The 17,754-nt window shown below is 46.3% G+C and overlaps 1 protein-coding gene across 1 annotated transcript; it reads right to left on the bottom strand.

Annotated features, from left to right (window-relative positions):
• Positions 1 to 99: 99 nt before the first annotated feature.
• Positions 100 to 1,390, bottom strand: LOC139054611 (uncharacterized). The gene is made up of 2 exons (XM_070531877.1): positions 716 to 1,390; positions 100 to 210 (listed from the first exon to the last, which is right to left on the bottom strand). The coding sequence occupies exons 1-2, from the start codon at positions 1,388 to 1,390 to the stop codon at positions 100 to 102; spliced, it is 786 nt and encodes a 261-aa protein (XP_070387978.1).
• Between the last annotated feature and the right edge of the window lie 16,364 nt (positions 1,391 to 17,754).

Here is a 17,754-nt window from a genome sequence, read left to right as displayed (position 1 = left end):
CTCGCAATTTGCCGTCTTTCTTTAGTACAATGACAAGGGGGCTTACCCAATCTGTGGGGCTGCTGACCTTCTGGATGATGCCTTCCTTTTCCATTCTGCCTAGTTCAGTACGGAGAGGCTCTCGCAGGGACAGGGGCACTCTTCTAGCTGGCTGGACGACTGGCACGGCATCCTTGTGCAGCGCAATCTTGTATTCACGTGGAGCGCACCCTGTTCCATGGAAAAGACGTGAGAACTCCTTCACAATTGCTTCGGTGTTGCTCGTCGTCACGCAGTCAACAGCGCGCTGTACGATTCCTAGCTTCTCGCTGGTTTCTAAGCCTAAGATAGCGCTGTGGTCCTTCTTTACCACAAAAAAACTTGCGCACGCCTCGCGGTCGCCAATCTTGATTGGCGCTGAAAACTTCCCAACATGCTTGATCATGTTGCCCCCATAGGATCTCAGAACGGCGCAACTGGGCATCAGACTGGTCATCTTGAACTTGCGAAATATTGAAAGTGGCAATACGTTTGCCTGCGATCCTGTGTCCACCTTAAAGGAGACGTACTTGCCGTCAATGCATGCGTTCACATGCCAGTCTCGTTCTCTGCTTGCGCTGCTGCTGGCGACATTCAGTACTTCGAAGTCGTCGTTTTGATGCTGTACTTCGCATACGCGCTCTTTCTCACTGCAACAACATGCGAAGTGATTTCGCCCATTACACGAGTAACAGACTTTGCCGTAAGCTGGACAGCGTCTAACGGCATGCCTTCGGTTGCAGCGGCTGCATTTTGGGTCGTGCCTGGACCCTCTAGGAGTGCTCTTGCTGGCAGTGACAGCGTTCATATCGAGTTCTTCCTTTGTTTTCTGCCAGAATTCGTTTTGGCATGTTGATGTTTCAGCCGCCTTGCATAGGATGACAACCTTTTCCAAGGTCAGGTTTTTGTCCCTGAGCATCTTTTCTCGAAGCCTTGGCGAGTTTGTTCCAAAGACAATTTGGTCTCGTACCATATCGTCTGCCATAGTCCCAAAGTTGCAGTACTGGGCTTGTTTTTTCAACTCGCGTAGAAACTGCTCAAAAGGCTCCGCCTCACCTTGACTACGAGAGCGGAAAACGTATCGCTCGTGGATTTCATTCTGTTGCTCCGTGCAGTATTCTTCGAACTTGGCAATCACGGTATTGTAGTCTTCCTTGTTCTCTTCTCCGCTGAACACAAAATTGTTGAAAACGTCCAAGGCTTCCTCCCCCGCCACGCTGAGGAGCAGGGCCGTCTTCGCCGCTTCCGACCTTGGATTGGCTTTGCATACCGTCGCTTGTAGAAAAAACTCGAACTGCTGACGAAACCACTTCCAGTTCCTTCCACCATCCGCAGACAAGCGTAGCGGTTCAGGTTGCCTCAGGTGCTCCATGTGGATGCTCCTCACGTTCGCCTATCCCAGGTACCATTCGCTTGAGCTGGTAGCCTTGCATCCCACTTCTGACACCATGTTTCGTTCTCGTGGGCAACGAACAGACTGGACAGCTGGGTTGTCAAGAAGCAAAATCACCTACGCCTTTATTCTGCATCGTTATTTATAGACGAAGGTGGAAAGGGTTAGTAATAGTGAGGGGCGGGTATATGCACGTGGCAATCGTGCATGTAGATAGCACATGCGCTTTCATCAGATATGATACAAAAAGGAGACCTGTTTGAACACGTCCTCTAGGCTGATGTTCAACGGAGCTTACGAGTTAATACGTAATAAGAGCACACAGTTTTTTTTTGTATGTGTGTGTGTGTGTGTGCCAACATTCTGATTGCCAGTTCGGCTCATAGAAGTGGTATATTTAATTTCGTGAACGCATTGGTTTTGCCTTTTCTCTACAAGTTGGTCGCTTTCCAGTGTGTTTATTTTGCTTTTATTTGTTGACTTGAACCTGTTTTTGCAGCACGTATACACTTTCATGAAAAATAAAACGCTTACTTTATATTGGCTTTGGTCCGAAGCAAGTTTCTGGTGCGAAATATAATTTCGCCTGCACTCTTTTGATGCAATGCGGGCAAAGTCTGAATTTTGAAACATTCTGTGCCTATTACATTGCACTTCACATTTCGTGTGTGGTCAGAGCTGCAGTTTGGCTGCGTTCATCATTTATCAGTCGGCCTTGAGAGAGGGATAATAAGTGTGACGTAGAGAGAAAGGAGTAGCTGCGAAGCTGCGAAACCTGCTGTTGGGGCTCCTTCCGTACCATTATCAAGGTGGTGCGCTGTCTCTTCGGGTTTGCGATAGGCAGTGCAGTTACTTTCAATCAGCTTATTTGAGGGCACTGCTTTATGATGCGGGTGAGAGTTCACTCACATAGTATTTTTCATACTTCGTGAGGTTATTTTCCAGTCGGTAAAATTTTACGCAATTAGTATGTCGCTGAAAACACTGCAGTTAGATGTCATTTTGGGATGCCAACAAATGCCTCATTGACACTTTGAAAATTATTAGAGTACTTCTCGAGTTAAATAATTGCAATTACCAAATTAAATCTCCGTAACGAAAGAATTACTGGCTACTACTCCACTTTACTGGAAACAATATGCACTAGGTTTTCTTCGAGTAACGGAACTGTTCTTTTTTTAAATCTTAGTGCATGATAGCTGTGGGACACACTCTCTGTTCATCCCTATACCCCTTTCCCCAGTGCAGGGTAGCAAATCGGACATGCGTCTGGTTAACCTCTCTGCCTTTCCTCTCTTCTATTTCTCTCTCTCTATAATTCACTCAGTAACCGTAATGAGGCCAAGCCAGATTCACTCGAAATCAGAATCAACAGCAGTCATGTGCGGCAGCACTTATGCTCGGACTAGCAGAAAAAAAAGAGAGAGGCTGCAGTTTTGCAGAAAGGCGAAGCAGTGTTAGTGATACCCAAGTATGCGACAATTACACGAAGGAAGATTACACCAGCAAGGGGACTCAGGCTGTGAAATTGAACTGTCTCCTACTATGAGGTCTTGGCTCAAGTCTTCGAGGTCAAACGAAGTTTCTTGAAGTGCAAGAAATATATATATATATATATATATATATATATATATATATATATATATATATGTCGTAAGGAACTGTTTTATTCCAGCCAAGCTCGGGCTACTACCATGAGGATTAAACTGTGCTGCTGGTGATGATATATGCAGATAGAAAAGATGTGCAGATGATGAAGTTGAAAGTCAGGCATGTGTTGTGCCCGCGCTAATTCTCTCTCGCTGTGGAAGCGGCTGCCTGGCTGCGCATAAGTACTATAAAATGCGTCAAGTATTTGGTTTTAAGCGGGAGACATGCACTATCTCTGTGCCACAACAACGGGAATCGGTTTGCGTTCTAACGAGCGAGACATGGTAATTGACAGGCGATGTCTCCTCATTGACCGTGGCAAGTCGAATAAAACACGAGAAATTCTTTGCATAAGCCAGGAACGCACACAGGAGTCCAAAGAAGAACTTCGTCACCAGGAGAAAAAGTCGCAGCACAGTGGGTCGAGTCGTAACGAAACTTGTGAGCGTCCTGGGAGATGCCGGTGTTAAACGGGGCGAGGCGACTGCACTCTGCGAGGCGAGACACAAACTGTTCCAAGAAAGGAACTGATGGGAGTGCAGGAGTCGAAAGGAATGATACATCAAGAATGAAACTTGGTGAACAGCCCTAGATTAAGAAAAAACGTTAAAAGCGAGTAGTACGTTGCGTAGCCATGTTATAGGCGAATGTCACGAACGGCAGGATTGCATCCCAGTTCGTGTGGCCAGGGCGGATGTACATCACAATCATGTCAGACAGGGTACGGTGAAAACACTCCGTCCAGCTGTTGGTCTGCGGATGGTAACTGGAAGTCATCTTGCGAATTGTGTTAGAGGTGCACAGAACTTCGATAAGGATAGAAGAGAGGAAGACTGCTGCGGTCACTGAGGAGAAAGCGCAGAGCGCTGCGGTGTAAGATAATGTTGTGTAGAAAGAAATGGGCGACTTCAGCAGCAGTCCCGGATGGTGGAGATGCTGTCTCCGCATAGCGTGTTGGATGGTCTATGGCCGTTACAGTCCAACGATTGCCATGTAAGGTCGTGGGAAGAGGACCGTACAAGTCTATTCCAACTACTTCAAAAGGCGAATCGGGACAAGGCAGAGGTTGTAAAGAGCCAGAAGAAGCTGTTGGTAGTTTGCGGCTTTGACAACGAACGCAGGGTGCAACATACTTCGCAACGGCTGAAGACGGGCCAGGCCAGTAGCAGCGACTTCATATTCTGTTGTAAGTCTTGTGGTAGCCTAGATGATCAGTCGTCGCATGACCGTGAAAGGCTTCAAGCACCTTACATTGCAGATAACATGGTATGACCGGGACACATTTGTTACCATCGATGTGATAAATGTTGCGATGTAAAACCCCATTGTGCAGCTTGAATTGATTAAGTTGTCGACGAAGTAAGGCGTTTAGAGGTGACGAAGAATCTTCCATGCGTTGGAGAATAGTTCAGCAGTATGGGTCGATGCGTTGGTGAGACACAAGGACAGATGGGCTGTCGTGTCTTAGCCATTCGAGGGTTACAATGGATAAAGCCGATGAAGAGGACTCAGGACGTGCACAGTCGCGGAGAGGTTATGGTGAATTGTCATGATTCGGCAGAGGGTAGCAAGAGAGGGCATTGGTGTCTTGATGCTTCTTTGCAGCCCTGTAGGTGACATTGAAATCGTACTCCTGTAGGTGAAGCACACAGCAACTCAGGTGACCTGATAAATTCTTTAGCGATGAAAGCCAGCACAGTGTCGGTAACAACTTTGCAATGGTGGCCATGAAGATATGGGTGAAATTTTTGCACCGCCCAACAGCAAGGCACTCCTGCTTGGTTAAAGTGTAGTAATTCTTCTCTGCACTGGTTAGTGCACAACTAGCATAAGCAATTACTCGTTCGCGGAATGTGTTGTCACATTGCAGTAGAATGGCACCGAGACTGACTGCTAGCATCGGTGTGAAAAATGGTGGGCGCGGTCGGATCAAAGTGGCACAGTACTGGGTCTGACGTCAGGGCATGTTGCAAAAGCAGGAAAGCATGTTCACATTCGTCAGACGAAACAAAGGGCGCATTACTGGCGAGGAGTTGATGGAGCGGGGACGTAAGCGTAGCGAAATTGCATATGAAGCGGCGGAAGAAGCAAGTCCAAGAAAAGTGTGCATGTCTTTTTGACGCAGTGGACACAAAATTCGAGGATGGCAGCAAGCTTCTCGGGGTCCGGTAGAATACCTTCTTTGCTGACTATGTGCCCCAGAACTTTGATGGCCTTGCTGGCGAAACTGCATTTGTGTGTGTGTTGTGTGTGTGTGTGTGTGTGTGTGTGTGTGTGTGCGTGTTGAGCTGCAAACCAGCATTTGCAAGACAGGCAAGGACTTCATCAAGACGTTGAAAATGTGAGAACATGGTTGAAAACACAATGTCGTCGAGATAGCACAAACAGGTTTTCCATTTCAAGCCACACAAGACTTATCGATCATGCGTTCGAATGTGGCAGGCACATTGCAGAGTCCAAAGGCATCGCACTGAACTCGTAAAGCCCATCAGGGGTAGCAAATGACGTTTTTTCTTTGTCGGATTCGGACATCGGTATTTGCCAGTAGCCTGGTCTAAGGTCAAGGCTAGAAAAATATTCAGCACCGTGGAGTGAATGTAGTGCATCATCCATCCGTGACACGGGGTAAACATCTTTGCGCACGATTTGGTTCAGCGCACGGTAATAGATGCAAGAACACACTGAGTTGTCTTCGTGACAATTGCAACGACATGAGTGTCAACAGCTCAAGTGACAGTTGATCTACGAGGCAACAGTTGGGGTTCGAGAGTTTGCTTTATTGCAGTAAGCAATGCAGACCCCTCAGAGAAGCGAATAAGGCCAGGGGTAATCAGAATTGCTCGAGATAGGGTACGGTCATAGGGTAGAATGAGTACGCCGCCATCCACAATGTTACAGGAGTTGACACCTATAATCTCTTCTCTAGGTGGCCAAAGAACGTAGTCGGAAGAGGTGACGAGACGAATGCGTTCTTCGTGGTTAGGAAGAGAATTGCCAGTGGCATCCAGTTGTGTGAGGCGCTGACGACAAGAGATAGAAGCGGATACCAAAGATAAGAAGTGCCACCCCAAGATGAGTTCATGGATCACTCACGAAATACCGCAAAAACAATGTGGTGACAAATTTAGTCTATGGACACACGAACAGTACATGGTACGATTGGACGAATAATAACGTTGGCCGCTGCACAAAGAGAAAGGCCGGAGTAAGGCAATTCTTCTGTTTTATAGAGTCCGCGAACAGTCACATGGCAATAATCGCCAAGCGTCTTGAATAGAATTCAGAATTGCACCAAACAAAGATGGATGCAGCCAGTCTTGCCAGATAACTACATTTTGACTATTCTGTATTGTTTGCATTTTTTTGTGTGCAAAAGGAATTCTCGCAGAGAGTTTTATCTTCAGTGGCCTTCAGTTGACGTCATCTGCTACAACTAGCACATAAGTTAACTCCATAGCACCACTAGGATGGAGACATTGTGTCGTGGGATGCTTCCTTAAAAGTGGACAAGAAGATTCTAAAGGAAAAGTGTGAGATGGTCACAGTAATAACCAAGGCATTTGGCATGGGAATGACCCAGCTATGAAGGTATTATCAGATGTGGACAAGCATATAATACTAAAAGGCGCCTTGCACGAGTCCCAAGTGTCAAATATAATGAGCATTGTGCATTGAAAGGGCCAAGGATGTTTTGGACATGCAATGGAACACTATGAGCGTTTGATAAGCAGTTGCTTAGATGTCATCATCATCATCAGCCTGGTTACGCCCACTGCAGGGCAAACGCCTCTCCCATATTTCTCCAACAACCCCGGTCATGTGCTAATTGTGGCCATGCCATCCCTGCAAACTTTTTAATCTCATCCGCCCACCTAACTTTCTTCCGTCCCCTGCTACGCTTCCCTTCCCTTGGAATCCAGTCCGTAACCCTTAATGACCATCGCTTATCTTCCTTCCTCATTACATGTCCTGCCCATGCCCATTTCTTTTTCTTGATTTCAACTAAGATGTCATTAACTCGCGTCTGTTCCCTCACCCAATCTGCTCTTTTCTTATCCCTTAACGTTACACCTATCATTCTTCGTTCCATAGCTCGTTGCGTCGTCCTCAATTTAAGTAGAACCCTTTTCGTAAGCCTCCAGGTTTCTGCCCCGTACGTGAGTACTGGTAAGACACAGCTGTTATACACTTTTCTCTTGAGGGATAATGGCAATCTGCTGCAATCTGATGTAGGATAGGTGTGAATGACCTTTGTGCATGAGATCAGTGACAAAAATACTAAATGAATGCAGTACAGTGTCTGTATCATATCTTGTGCAGACCAAACTAGCCTGGAGTTTCAGCGTTCCTTGTCAATTCATTTAAATAGGCACTACATTGTTCAAAGTGCAATATTGTTCTACAAAACATAATATGTAAGATGTAGCATGCTAACCCTCGTGGCTCAACTGCTGAACCGAAACCTCAATGAGCAGTGAAGCTTCCTTGTAATTTGCATCGTAACCATACTTTTCTCTTGAAAGTGAACCTCTTTAGTGAATTTGCTTGCGTATTAATTTTTCTTTAGGCAAGTATCTTTTATACATGTTAATGTCTCAATCCTGCTTTCTCTTTCCGGAGCTAAAACAAAATGCCTCGTATGTCAATTTGATCTTTTGACCTAGGAAGCCATCATCTGGTGCTGTGTACAGCAAGCACATGCTTCAGGCAAGGAGGGAGCCAGCACCATATCTACATCAGCAAGAACCTCGGTACTCAAAATAAACATTTTCTGTGCAAATACCTGTCTTTTTATACTTCCAGCATGAATTAATAAGTTTCTTTTGCCTTCACATGCAGGAGAATTATAGGAATAAATAGTGACTGTTGAATGCCCAGGAAAAGCCTTGAAGCCATTCTACTTGTACAGTGATAAAGTACATGTGTACTTGAACTTGATAGTACAGAAACGAAAGGCAAAGCAACAGGCACAATGCTCGGGGCAACAGTAGTATAAATGGTAGATGAACACAACTAATTGCGCTGTCCAGTTTCATTCAGTTTGACCAAGTGTTGCAAGAATTGCCTTCAAAATGAATCATTCAGTTTAGCCAGCTAAAGTCGAACTCGTACAAACTTTGGAATGTCTGCTGAAAATTTTAGCATAAATGGTATGTGTGCATCCTTCAGCAGCACTACAAGCCCAATAAGGTTTTTGTGTTACTGTACCCCCTCCCTTGGGGTTATTGCAGTGTCTACTTCAAGTGCTTGAGGGTATAATAGAGAATGACTCCAATTTGCTATAAATATGTGCAGTGTTGATGCAGAAATGAGGAGGCTATATAAATATACAGGACAAGAGCTGGTAGGCCTGGTTATAAGCATGAATTAGAAATTTATAGACCAAAGGCAATGTGAATACACTTTGTTAAATGACATCCATGTGTGGGAACTGCCTACATGAAAGGAAAGAAAGTGCAATACTTGCAACCTACCAACACAAACATCAGTCTAGGGAAGGATTTTGTAAGGATCCACTAAGTTGACTATTTCAGCACACACTGATTAGGTAGAGCTCTAAGCTGGTAAAGCAAGCAGCAATCGTCACCGTGGGCTCTCGTGCTCTATTCATTCAGCGTGTACTAGAATGGACAGTCCACTTAGTCAGCACTTACAGACTAGCCCCCTAGGGCTGTGGAAGCACGCAGTATATTAAGCTTAAGTCTGTGTGGAGTGCTACTTCGTGCTTATGTGGCAAGTCGTCCTGTTAACCTGTTCCTTTCAACTGAGAGCTGAGCACCGCCTAGGTTGTCAGAAAAAGCAACCAGCGTCCACAGAATTCAAACTATTACTATTTGCCCTATAAAAGGGGACAGTGAAGCCTAAAATGACACTTGACTTGGGCCATATTTTTTGCAATATGCCCGAGAATATTGGGATTTCCCATCAATTTTACCCTTCCTACATCACATAGTGAACAACCTGAAAACTTAACACTATTGCGCAGAGCGATGAAGGGTCAGGATTTGAGCGAGGAAACAACACACGACACCTGAGCGCAAACTATGAACTGGTTTATTTTTCTGCAAGTGAAGCGTACACAAAGCCTACATGCATACACAGGAGTCCTCTTCCCAGTCTACCTACACCCTCTATTGTCAGCGATTATGCTAATCTCTTTATTGCTGAGTGAAATAGACGGCGGGCTGACACTTGAGCCCTGTGGGTCCATCTTGAGGTTGTATGCTTCGACGACTTCTCTTTTCCTTTGGTTCCTACTTTTCAGCAGAATCATTGTCTTGTGACAATCACCAGTTGATAGTTTGTGCTCAGGTGTCGTGTGTTGTTTTCTCGCTCAAGTCCTGTCTCTTCGTCACTCCGCACAACAGTGTTAAGTATGTGGAACCAACTAGCCCACCGCACAATTTTCCTGAACTTGAAAACAATTGTAAACTAAAGTCCGTGAGAAACGAAGTGTTCTGTCATGGCATACAGATTTATGCATGATCACTTTGCTATATAAAGATACAATTTTAGCCAATGTTAACGGAGAGCTTCACTTTTGGAGTTCACTTAAATAATGTCTGCGATGCATTGTGACAGTAGGAGGTCCTGGAGATGCTACTGTGGAGATATGTCAACATTGAGCCTATCCCTGTTTAATCTATGGATAGATGCCTTCACGAATAGTTGGAGAAACTGCACAATAGAATGTTTTATATCACATGTAATAATTATGCTGTGATAAAGTGTACACGCTGAGCTTAACGTTTTAGAAAAGCTCAAGAAAAGGCTCCAGAATAGGTATGATGGATAGGCAACCTTTTATTTGGCTGTCTTCATAGTGAAGTCTAGACGCATCAGCCACACTTAGTAAAATCTGTGGGCTCGTACTGCCCATGCCTTCACTGCACAAGTTGCCTTGGTGCTCCCAGTCTTGACAGGTAACACTTAAGCACCCTCTCATGCACATGTTTGTTCCAAAGCTACAGTTGCTAACTAAGGTAACTTTCACATGCGATTCTGTAACTCTAGACCTAACTGCAAAAATGCATGCAGTACTACGAGTTTGGCATGGAGTTCACATGATATGTGCACAACTTCAAATTTCGTATAGGCAACAGATAACTGGTAACCTGTTAGGGTAACAAAATGGATGCCAAGGAAAATTCACCCAAAGCCTTAGGCAGGAAAATGGGCTGTTGTGGTGAGATAAATATGAATCACATTTGATCGACTGACTAAAAGCTGGCAGGGCTTTTGCACCTGACATGACGGAAACGAGCGGCAGCATGGCATGGTAACTGTGGCAGCCTTTACAATGCCGCGCTCTCTGAATTACACTTATGTGCATCCATATGCTGCAGCGACCAACTGTTTTATGCGAAGCATATTACTAGAGCTCAAACCAGCTCCTCAGGCGCGGCGGTGTCGCCTTCAATACCACGTGACACCGTGACGTCATGACAGAGGAGAAACGGGGCGCCAACTCGTGCCGTCGCTCGCGGCGTCGCCTTCAAGGCTGACCACGTGACACCGTGACGTCACGACAGAGGAGAAACGGGGCTCCAACTCGCGCCGTCGCTCGCGGCGTCGCGGCGGTATAAAAGCAGCTGCGCTTGCCTCTGCTAGACACTGACGAGGTGAGATGCCTCCTGGAGACAGAGCTGCTCGTTGGAATGAGAAGCGAAGGTTGCGGCGTGCTACAGAGACTGTTTCGGGGTGGCTTTGCTACGGCGCAGCGACTACGCGCCCCGCATCGGACGCGGTGAGCGTCGAGCAACGCAGCGTTCGGCGCGACAACGAAATGTGCGCCTGAGCAAGCGCCGCACGCCCGAGCCGACGCCGACGACACCGGCTTTTCTGCGACACGAGCTCCTTAACGCTGTCGCGTTAAAATAAAGGCTAGTATGCCTCGCAACCTTAGCTAAGCCACAGCCATTTTTTTATTCAAGAAAGCCAGGTTTGTGGTTCAGCACACATCACACGCTGGCAAACTCACTGATGAGTCAACTCCCTCAGATCATCCCATGAGTCTGAGTGAGCCCAGCTGAGCAGTATTTTGGCGAGTTTGAGCCCGAGTGAGCTCGGCTGAGTAGTATATTCTTATGAGTTCAAGTGAGCAGCTAAGTATAATGTTGGCGAGTCTAAATAGTGAGTTCCGATTATTTCGCCAACATATATATGGTCCGTGTGCTTTCGAAATTCAAGTACGACACTTGCGCATAGGTTGGAAATTAAGCTTCTCGCCAAGTGACTACTGCAGAAATGATCATGGAGCTAGAGAAGAACGATACGCCTTAATGATGCAGCGTGCCGCGCGGTATCTATGTGTGCAGCGTGCCAGTGGATGGGTGCGTGTTTGGGAAATTAGGGGGTTTCGACCCATCCACAGATAATTTCCATAATACCTTTCTCCATAGTGTATTATAGCGATAGCAATTTTTGGACACCTTAAGCGAATTTTCGCCATCGCCCTGATGTTTGGTTTAAAGTCCAAGTGTGACGAAAATTATATAGTGCCCCGTTGCATCCCACATGCTGGGGTTAATTGCGAATGAAAGGGTGCGAGGGTGAGCCGAGAAGGATGGCAGCTTTATGCGCGCTGTCCACGTCCCGTGATCAAGCGCGCGCTAGGGTAGGAGAGCGCGCGACGCCTCTTGCCCGGCCGTGCCCGTGCATATGGCTGTCCGCGCGCTGCAGAGTGCATATATTATACACGGCCCGCGCGTGCCACATTTTTTGAAAGTAATTTGCGGCCGGTGTAAAGGCGGCAAGCCGACGTGACTGCTGGTTTCACGAGTGTTGGAAGTGGCGTTATCTAAGTTTCGGACGAAACTTAGAGAACAGTGACTTAAAACAGTGACTTGCTTAGAGGGGCCAAATTTTTGGGGCGCATGAGCGGCACGTATACTAGAATGCAGTGTTCCATTGTAAAAAAATTTTTGATGTAACAAAGTAAAGTGCTGAGTGTTACGTCTTTCTTACATCAAGGTTCAACAAAAATTAAGCGCTGGAAATCAGCGCTGGACGCATATGGAACTCCTTACTCCACACTGAAAACATTTGAGAAAACATTTTTTTAAATACTCTGTACATTTGTATAAATCCCTACCTGTAGATATTCCTCTGCTTTAGCCTAATTATGTGCTGCCTACTTAACGTATTGACGCAGCACACACGTATCATTGCAAAATTTGCTTTTAGAAAAAGCATTGAGTTATTGAATTTTGCGAACAGAAAAAAATTGCAACTTCCAATATAGCGCGCTTCCTAGGCTATTAAATAGCTACAATGTTCAAGGAACGCACTGTTTCCATGAGTGGTTTACTCATGCTGTAAGATGTACTCCTCCTACACCTAGTAATAAAAAGCATATGCATCGACACATAGCAGCTGATATTCTTGCTTATTTTCTCATCACAGAGGTAGATGGGGCACATGAACCTATATGTTCAAACAAATCAACGTGACCAACTACTGCGGAGACATGGCAACGAATTCTTTGTTTACCTTGTACACCACAAGTGCGAGGTTTACGCATTCATTTGAATTCATGAAACCCTATTTATACTACAGGCTTTACGACAATGCTTGCATGCAGTGCGGTGAAGCGCTCGACAAACTGCACATATTATATGGTTTGTTTATATTAACTCGAGATGCAAACGTTTGCGCAGGCAGGCAAGCAATGTTTCCATTCACGCAGCGCACCAAAAGAGCGTGGTATATGCATTGAGCTGGTTTCATGACATCGTACTTTTGCCACTAGCTTTACGGCAGTGCTTGTGTATAGTGCTGCGAAGCACGATGGAACTGCACATTAATTTACGGTGTGCTCGAAATCCACTCGAGATGCAAACTTTTGTGCAGGTAGGAAACGAATGATTTAATTCACGTAGCACAACACGAGAGCGCGCTCTATGCAGTCCTTTGATTTAATAAAACTCTATTTCTGCCACAGGCTTCACAGCAATGCTTGTGTAGAGGGCTGTGAAGCTCAACGCAGCTGTAACAACATCCCACGGTACACCCGATTTTTACCGAGTTTGTTTTAGAGGGCCCCTCACAGGCTACATAACAAATTTCTGTTATACGCTGAAAGTTGTTACGTGCCCTCTAAGAAGTGTTCTATCGCAAGAATTTTTCAAATTGGTTCATTAACAGCAGAGAGAGAATGATTGAAGTACCGCGAACACATGATTTCAGGAGGCGAGCGTCGCCGCCTATATAAAACACTCTCTCGACTGTCGCCGTTTCGCCTGTGTAAGCGAATTTCCTTCACATCCGAGGGGTCGCCCGGCGGGTATACCCTGCCGTCTTCTTTTCTTCACCGTCACCGGCACACTTCCGGTGACGGTGTTGCGCGAGCTGCTGCGCTTGTCTCGTTTCTTGTAGCGGACGATAATGCGCGCTCTACACGAGAACACGTGATTAGCGGTATAAGTCAGTGCCCCAGCACTGAGGCAAACGCAAGAGGATAAAAGAGCATGCATGATCGCAATGCTGGAACACAGTAGACAATGACGTATAGTTTCGTTCTCTGCGCGCGTGCAAACGTCGGAAAAAGGAGACGAAACGTAAATTCATCTCTCTTGCTACAGTGCGAAGTAAAACAAAAGCATCCAGACATTCGCGTTGTATTCTTCATTATTTCTCTAAACTTTAATTAGTCCACTGAAGCAAAAGATTCAACAAATAACTGATGCTGCCTTGAATCTAAGTCACGTACGTGTCACTCTGAATGACATCACAGCACATCCTGTGCTCCTCCTATGCAGCAGCAAAGTTACGGGCATTCATCTGCTGGCTGCTGCGATAACATTATGACACTTGAACTCAGAGGTACGATTTTTGTTGTGTGAGGTTATAGATAGCCAATAGACTACTTGTCTGATGTTAAATGCTATGACCCACTGGCAATCCACGATGCACTCAATGAAAACATTTTTATGCTGTGTGCGGCGTGACTCATCAGTGACCCACACGCAAGAATTCTTGCTCTTGTGTTGCCATCTGAGGTTTGAAATTGCAACTAATATATCTTTTTATTGCATTGGACATGGGATGGCATGTTTGTTCCGGAGAGTGGAGTGGCGGCGCATTTCTCAGTTGGGTTTCTTGCAAACTTTTCGCCGCAGTTCTTGAAATACGTGCCGTTGGAATAAGTACCTGCATTTTTCTTGCTACTCCCAAACTTTTCAGCGTGTCTAACAGACAGATCCTCATGCCCCTTACGGATGCAAAAAAAAGACACAATGCAGAGGAAACAAATAAACTTAGTTTTGGGCCAGAGGAATGCACCAGCAACTTTGCGATCACCAGCTGATGAGTCAAGTGCTTCAGTGTGAGATGTTCAGCAGTGGATAGATAGTGAAATAAGTGACAAAGATAGTGTTTACGAACCATCGCAGACCTCAGCCAGCACGTTGAATGGAGAGTCGGACCTGACTGATGATTCTGAGGCGAATGTTTCAGGATACGATGCTCTCATTCTTCTCAGCCCATCTCTAGAGAAATGGACACCGGCAACAACCACTTCGCCTAGTGTGACACCGCACTCTAGGCCGCCCACTCTCATTCAGTTGCCATCTTGCCATTATGCCCCATCTTTATGTTCACTGTTTATTATGGATGACATTTGGCAAATGATGGTGAATGAAACAAACAGGTTCACACAACAAGTGTTGAAGTCAACTACTCCTAAATCTAAATCACGGTTGAAAAATTGGACGGAAACCAATGCCAAAGAAATTAAAGCATTTATTCGAATACTGAGTTGTATTGGTCTCCTCTGTCTTCCTACTCCGAAATCTAAATCAAAGTTGAAAAATTGGATGGAAACCAATCTCCAACAAACGAAAGCATTTGTTGGAATACCAATTTGTAATTATCTCGTCCATCTTCCTATCTGAGTCGCTACTGGGCAAAAAGTAACCTGTATGGTGTTGAACTCATTCGTCAAAATATGAGCCGTGACCGCCTTTTCCCTACTTTTGAGGTTCCGGCATTTTGCGGACAATTAACTGGTTGCAGAGTTGCAGGATCATGTCTTTAAGATCCATCCTCTGGTACAGAAATTGAACCAAAATTTTTGCGACTGTGCTTGAGCCGGGAAAGGAGGTTGTGATAGATGAAATAATAGTGCCATGGCTTGGCAGACTTTCGTTCTTACAGAGTCAGGCTGTTCAAGGCATGTACCAAAGACGGTTACAGGCTAAAGGTTGATGTATATGCCGGAAAGTGTGACTGAACAGTTGGCATTAGGACACGCCGAAGATGTATACTTGAAACTCCTGCAAAATTGCAAGGAAGTCGTGTGCCCGCTGTACGTAGACAACTTCTACATGACCTTGCCGCTCACTCTTCGCCTTCTAAAGGAAGACACTTTCATTTGTGGCACAGTTCGCTCAGTGAGGAAAGGGCTGCCAAAAGATCTCACTGAAGTAAAGGTTGCAAATGGCAGTGTTACCGGACTTTAGTCCAAAAATGGAGTGAAGGCACTGAAGTGGATGGACAAGAGGCCTGTTCTGATACTCACATCTGTCGCCAAATATGAAGCAACTTTGATGGACAGTGGCAAGAAAACAAGGGACGGCACACCAATCATGAAACATCAAGCCGGTATCGATTACAAAGCAGCAAAAAAGGGCGTGGACTATAGTGACCAAATGATGTTATACCACAACTGCCTTAGAAAAGGACTCAAGTGGTACAGAAAGGTAGCTGTTGAGTTGCTTGTTGGAAGTGCCATCATAAATGCGTGGAACATTCGTGGCATGCTTGAAGGAGACTCTACGCCAATCATAAAATTTCAAAATGAACTGACTCATTCACTGTTCGGCCCTCGTCAAGACAACATCGAAGAAACTCGTGCGAGGAGTGTCCACATGCCAAGAAAAACTGGCACATGGGCACACGACACTCAGTGGCACTGCACTGGCTGCTATGCGGCCAACACACTACGGTGAGAGGGAGAAAAGTGACCACTTTCTGTGGATAACGCCCCGGCAAGCCATTCATCTGTTTGTTGTGCTTTAATCCTGCCAACGTCCACTCCTTGGCAGTGCACGCACCATTCTGCTACGTCGACATACCCAGAGTACTGTCAACCAGTACGCCAGGTGTCGACAGAGTGCAATAGGACTATGAATAGGCTGCACACTCGCTTCGCAATCTCTGGGCACAGCAACGTCGGCAACCTTGTGGAACACTAATCCCTTCATCTACCTTGTGCTGTTCTATGGCCTACTCGGATGGACGACCACGCTCTTCGCGGATGTCATCCCAGGCAACGCATCTGCGCATGACAGGCCTGCATATCACCAACACGCGGATCAAGATATTTACCCGCCAGCGTCCACACGTTGGCAGTACGCGCACCAATCTGCTATGTGGACATGCGCCGAGTACGGTGAACCAGTACGCCAGGTGGCGACACAGTTTAACTGCACTATAATTAGGGCTTATACTCGCTTCGCAGTCACTGGGCACAGCAGCGTCGGAAATCATGCGGAACACTAATCCGTTCATCTACCTTGAGCAGTTCTATGGCCATCTCGGATGAACTACCACGGGCTTTCCGGGTGTCATTGCAGTCAACGCATCTGCGCATGACAGCCATGCATCTCACCGACCCACGGATCAAAACATTTGCATGCAAGTGTCCACGCCTTGGCAGAGCCCGCACCATTCTGCTTGGTCGACATACGCAGAGTACTGTGAACAAGTACGCCAGGCGGCGACAGAGTGATATTGCACTATAAATAGGCTTCACACTTGCTTCCCAGTCACTGGGCAGGGCAGCATCAGAAGCATGCGGAACACTAATCCGTTCATCCACCTCATGCGCTTCTATAACCTTCTCGGATGGACGGCCACGGGCTTTGCGGATGTTGTCGCAGTCAACGTTTCTGCGAATGACAGCCATGCATCTCGCCTACACGTGGATCAAAAGATTTACCTGCCAGCATACACGCCTTGGCAGTGCCCACACCATTCTGCTTAGTCGACAAACGCTGAGTACATCGCCAGTACATCAGGTGGCGACACAGTGCGATTGGACTATAAATAGGCTTCACACTGGGTTCGCAGTCACTGGGCAAGGCAGCATCGGAAGCATGCGGAATACTAATCCGTTCATCTACCTTATGCACTTCTATGTCCTTCTCGGATGGACGGCCACGGGCTTTATGGATGTCGTCGCAGTCAACGTTTCTGCGAATGACAGCAATGCATCTCACCCACACCTGGATCAAAAGGTTTACCTGCCAGCGTCCACACCTTGGCAGTGCCCGCACCATTCTTCTACGCCGACATAGAGTACTGTGCCCCAGTACGCGAGGTGGCGACAGAGTGCGATGGGATTATAAATAGGCTCCACACTCGGTTCGCAGTCACTGCAATGGCAGCATCGGAAGCATGCGGAAGACGAATCCGTTCACCTACCTAGGGCAGTTAGATGTCCTTATCCCATGAACTACCACAGGCTTTCCGGATGTCATCGCAGTCAACGCATTTTCGCATGACAGCCATGCATCTCACCTACACGCGGATCAAGATATTTACCTGCCGGCGTCCACATCTTGGCAGTGCCCGCACCATACTGCTACTTCGTCATACGCAGAGTACTGTGAACCAGTACGTCAGGTGGCGACAGAATGCAACTACACTATAAATAGACTTCACAATCGCTTCGCATTCACTGGACACAG

This window comes from Dermacentor albipictus, chromosome 1 (assembly GCF_038994185.2).
Source record: "Dermacentor albipictus isolate Rhodes 1998 colony chromosome 1, USDA_Dalb.pri_finalv2, whole genome shotgun sequence".
Taxonomy (NCBI): domain Eukaryota; kingdom Metazoa; phylum Arthropoda; class Arachnida; order Ixodida; family Ixodidae; genus Dermacentor; species Dermacentor albipictus.
This window is presented reverse-complemented; position numbering and strand designations above follow the sequence as displayed.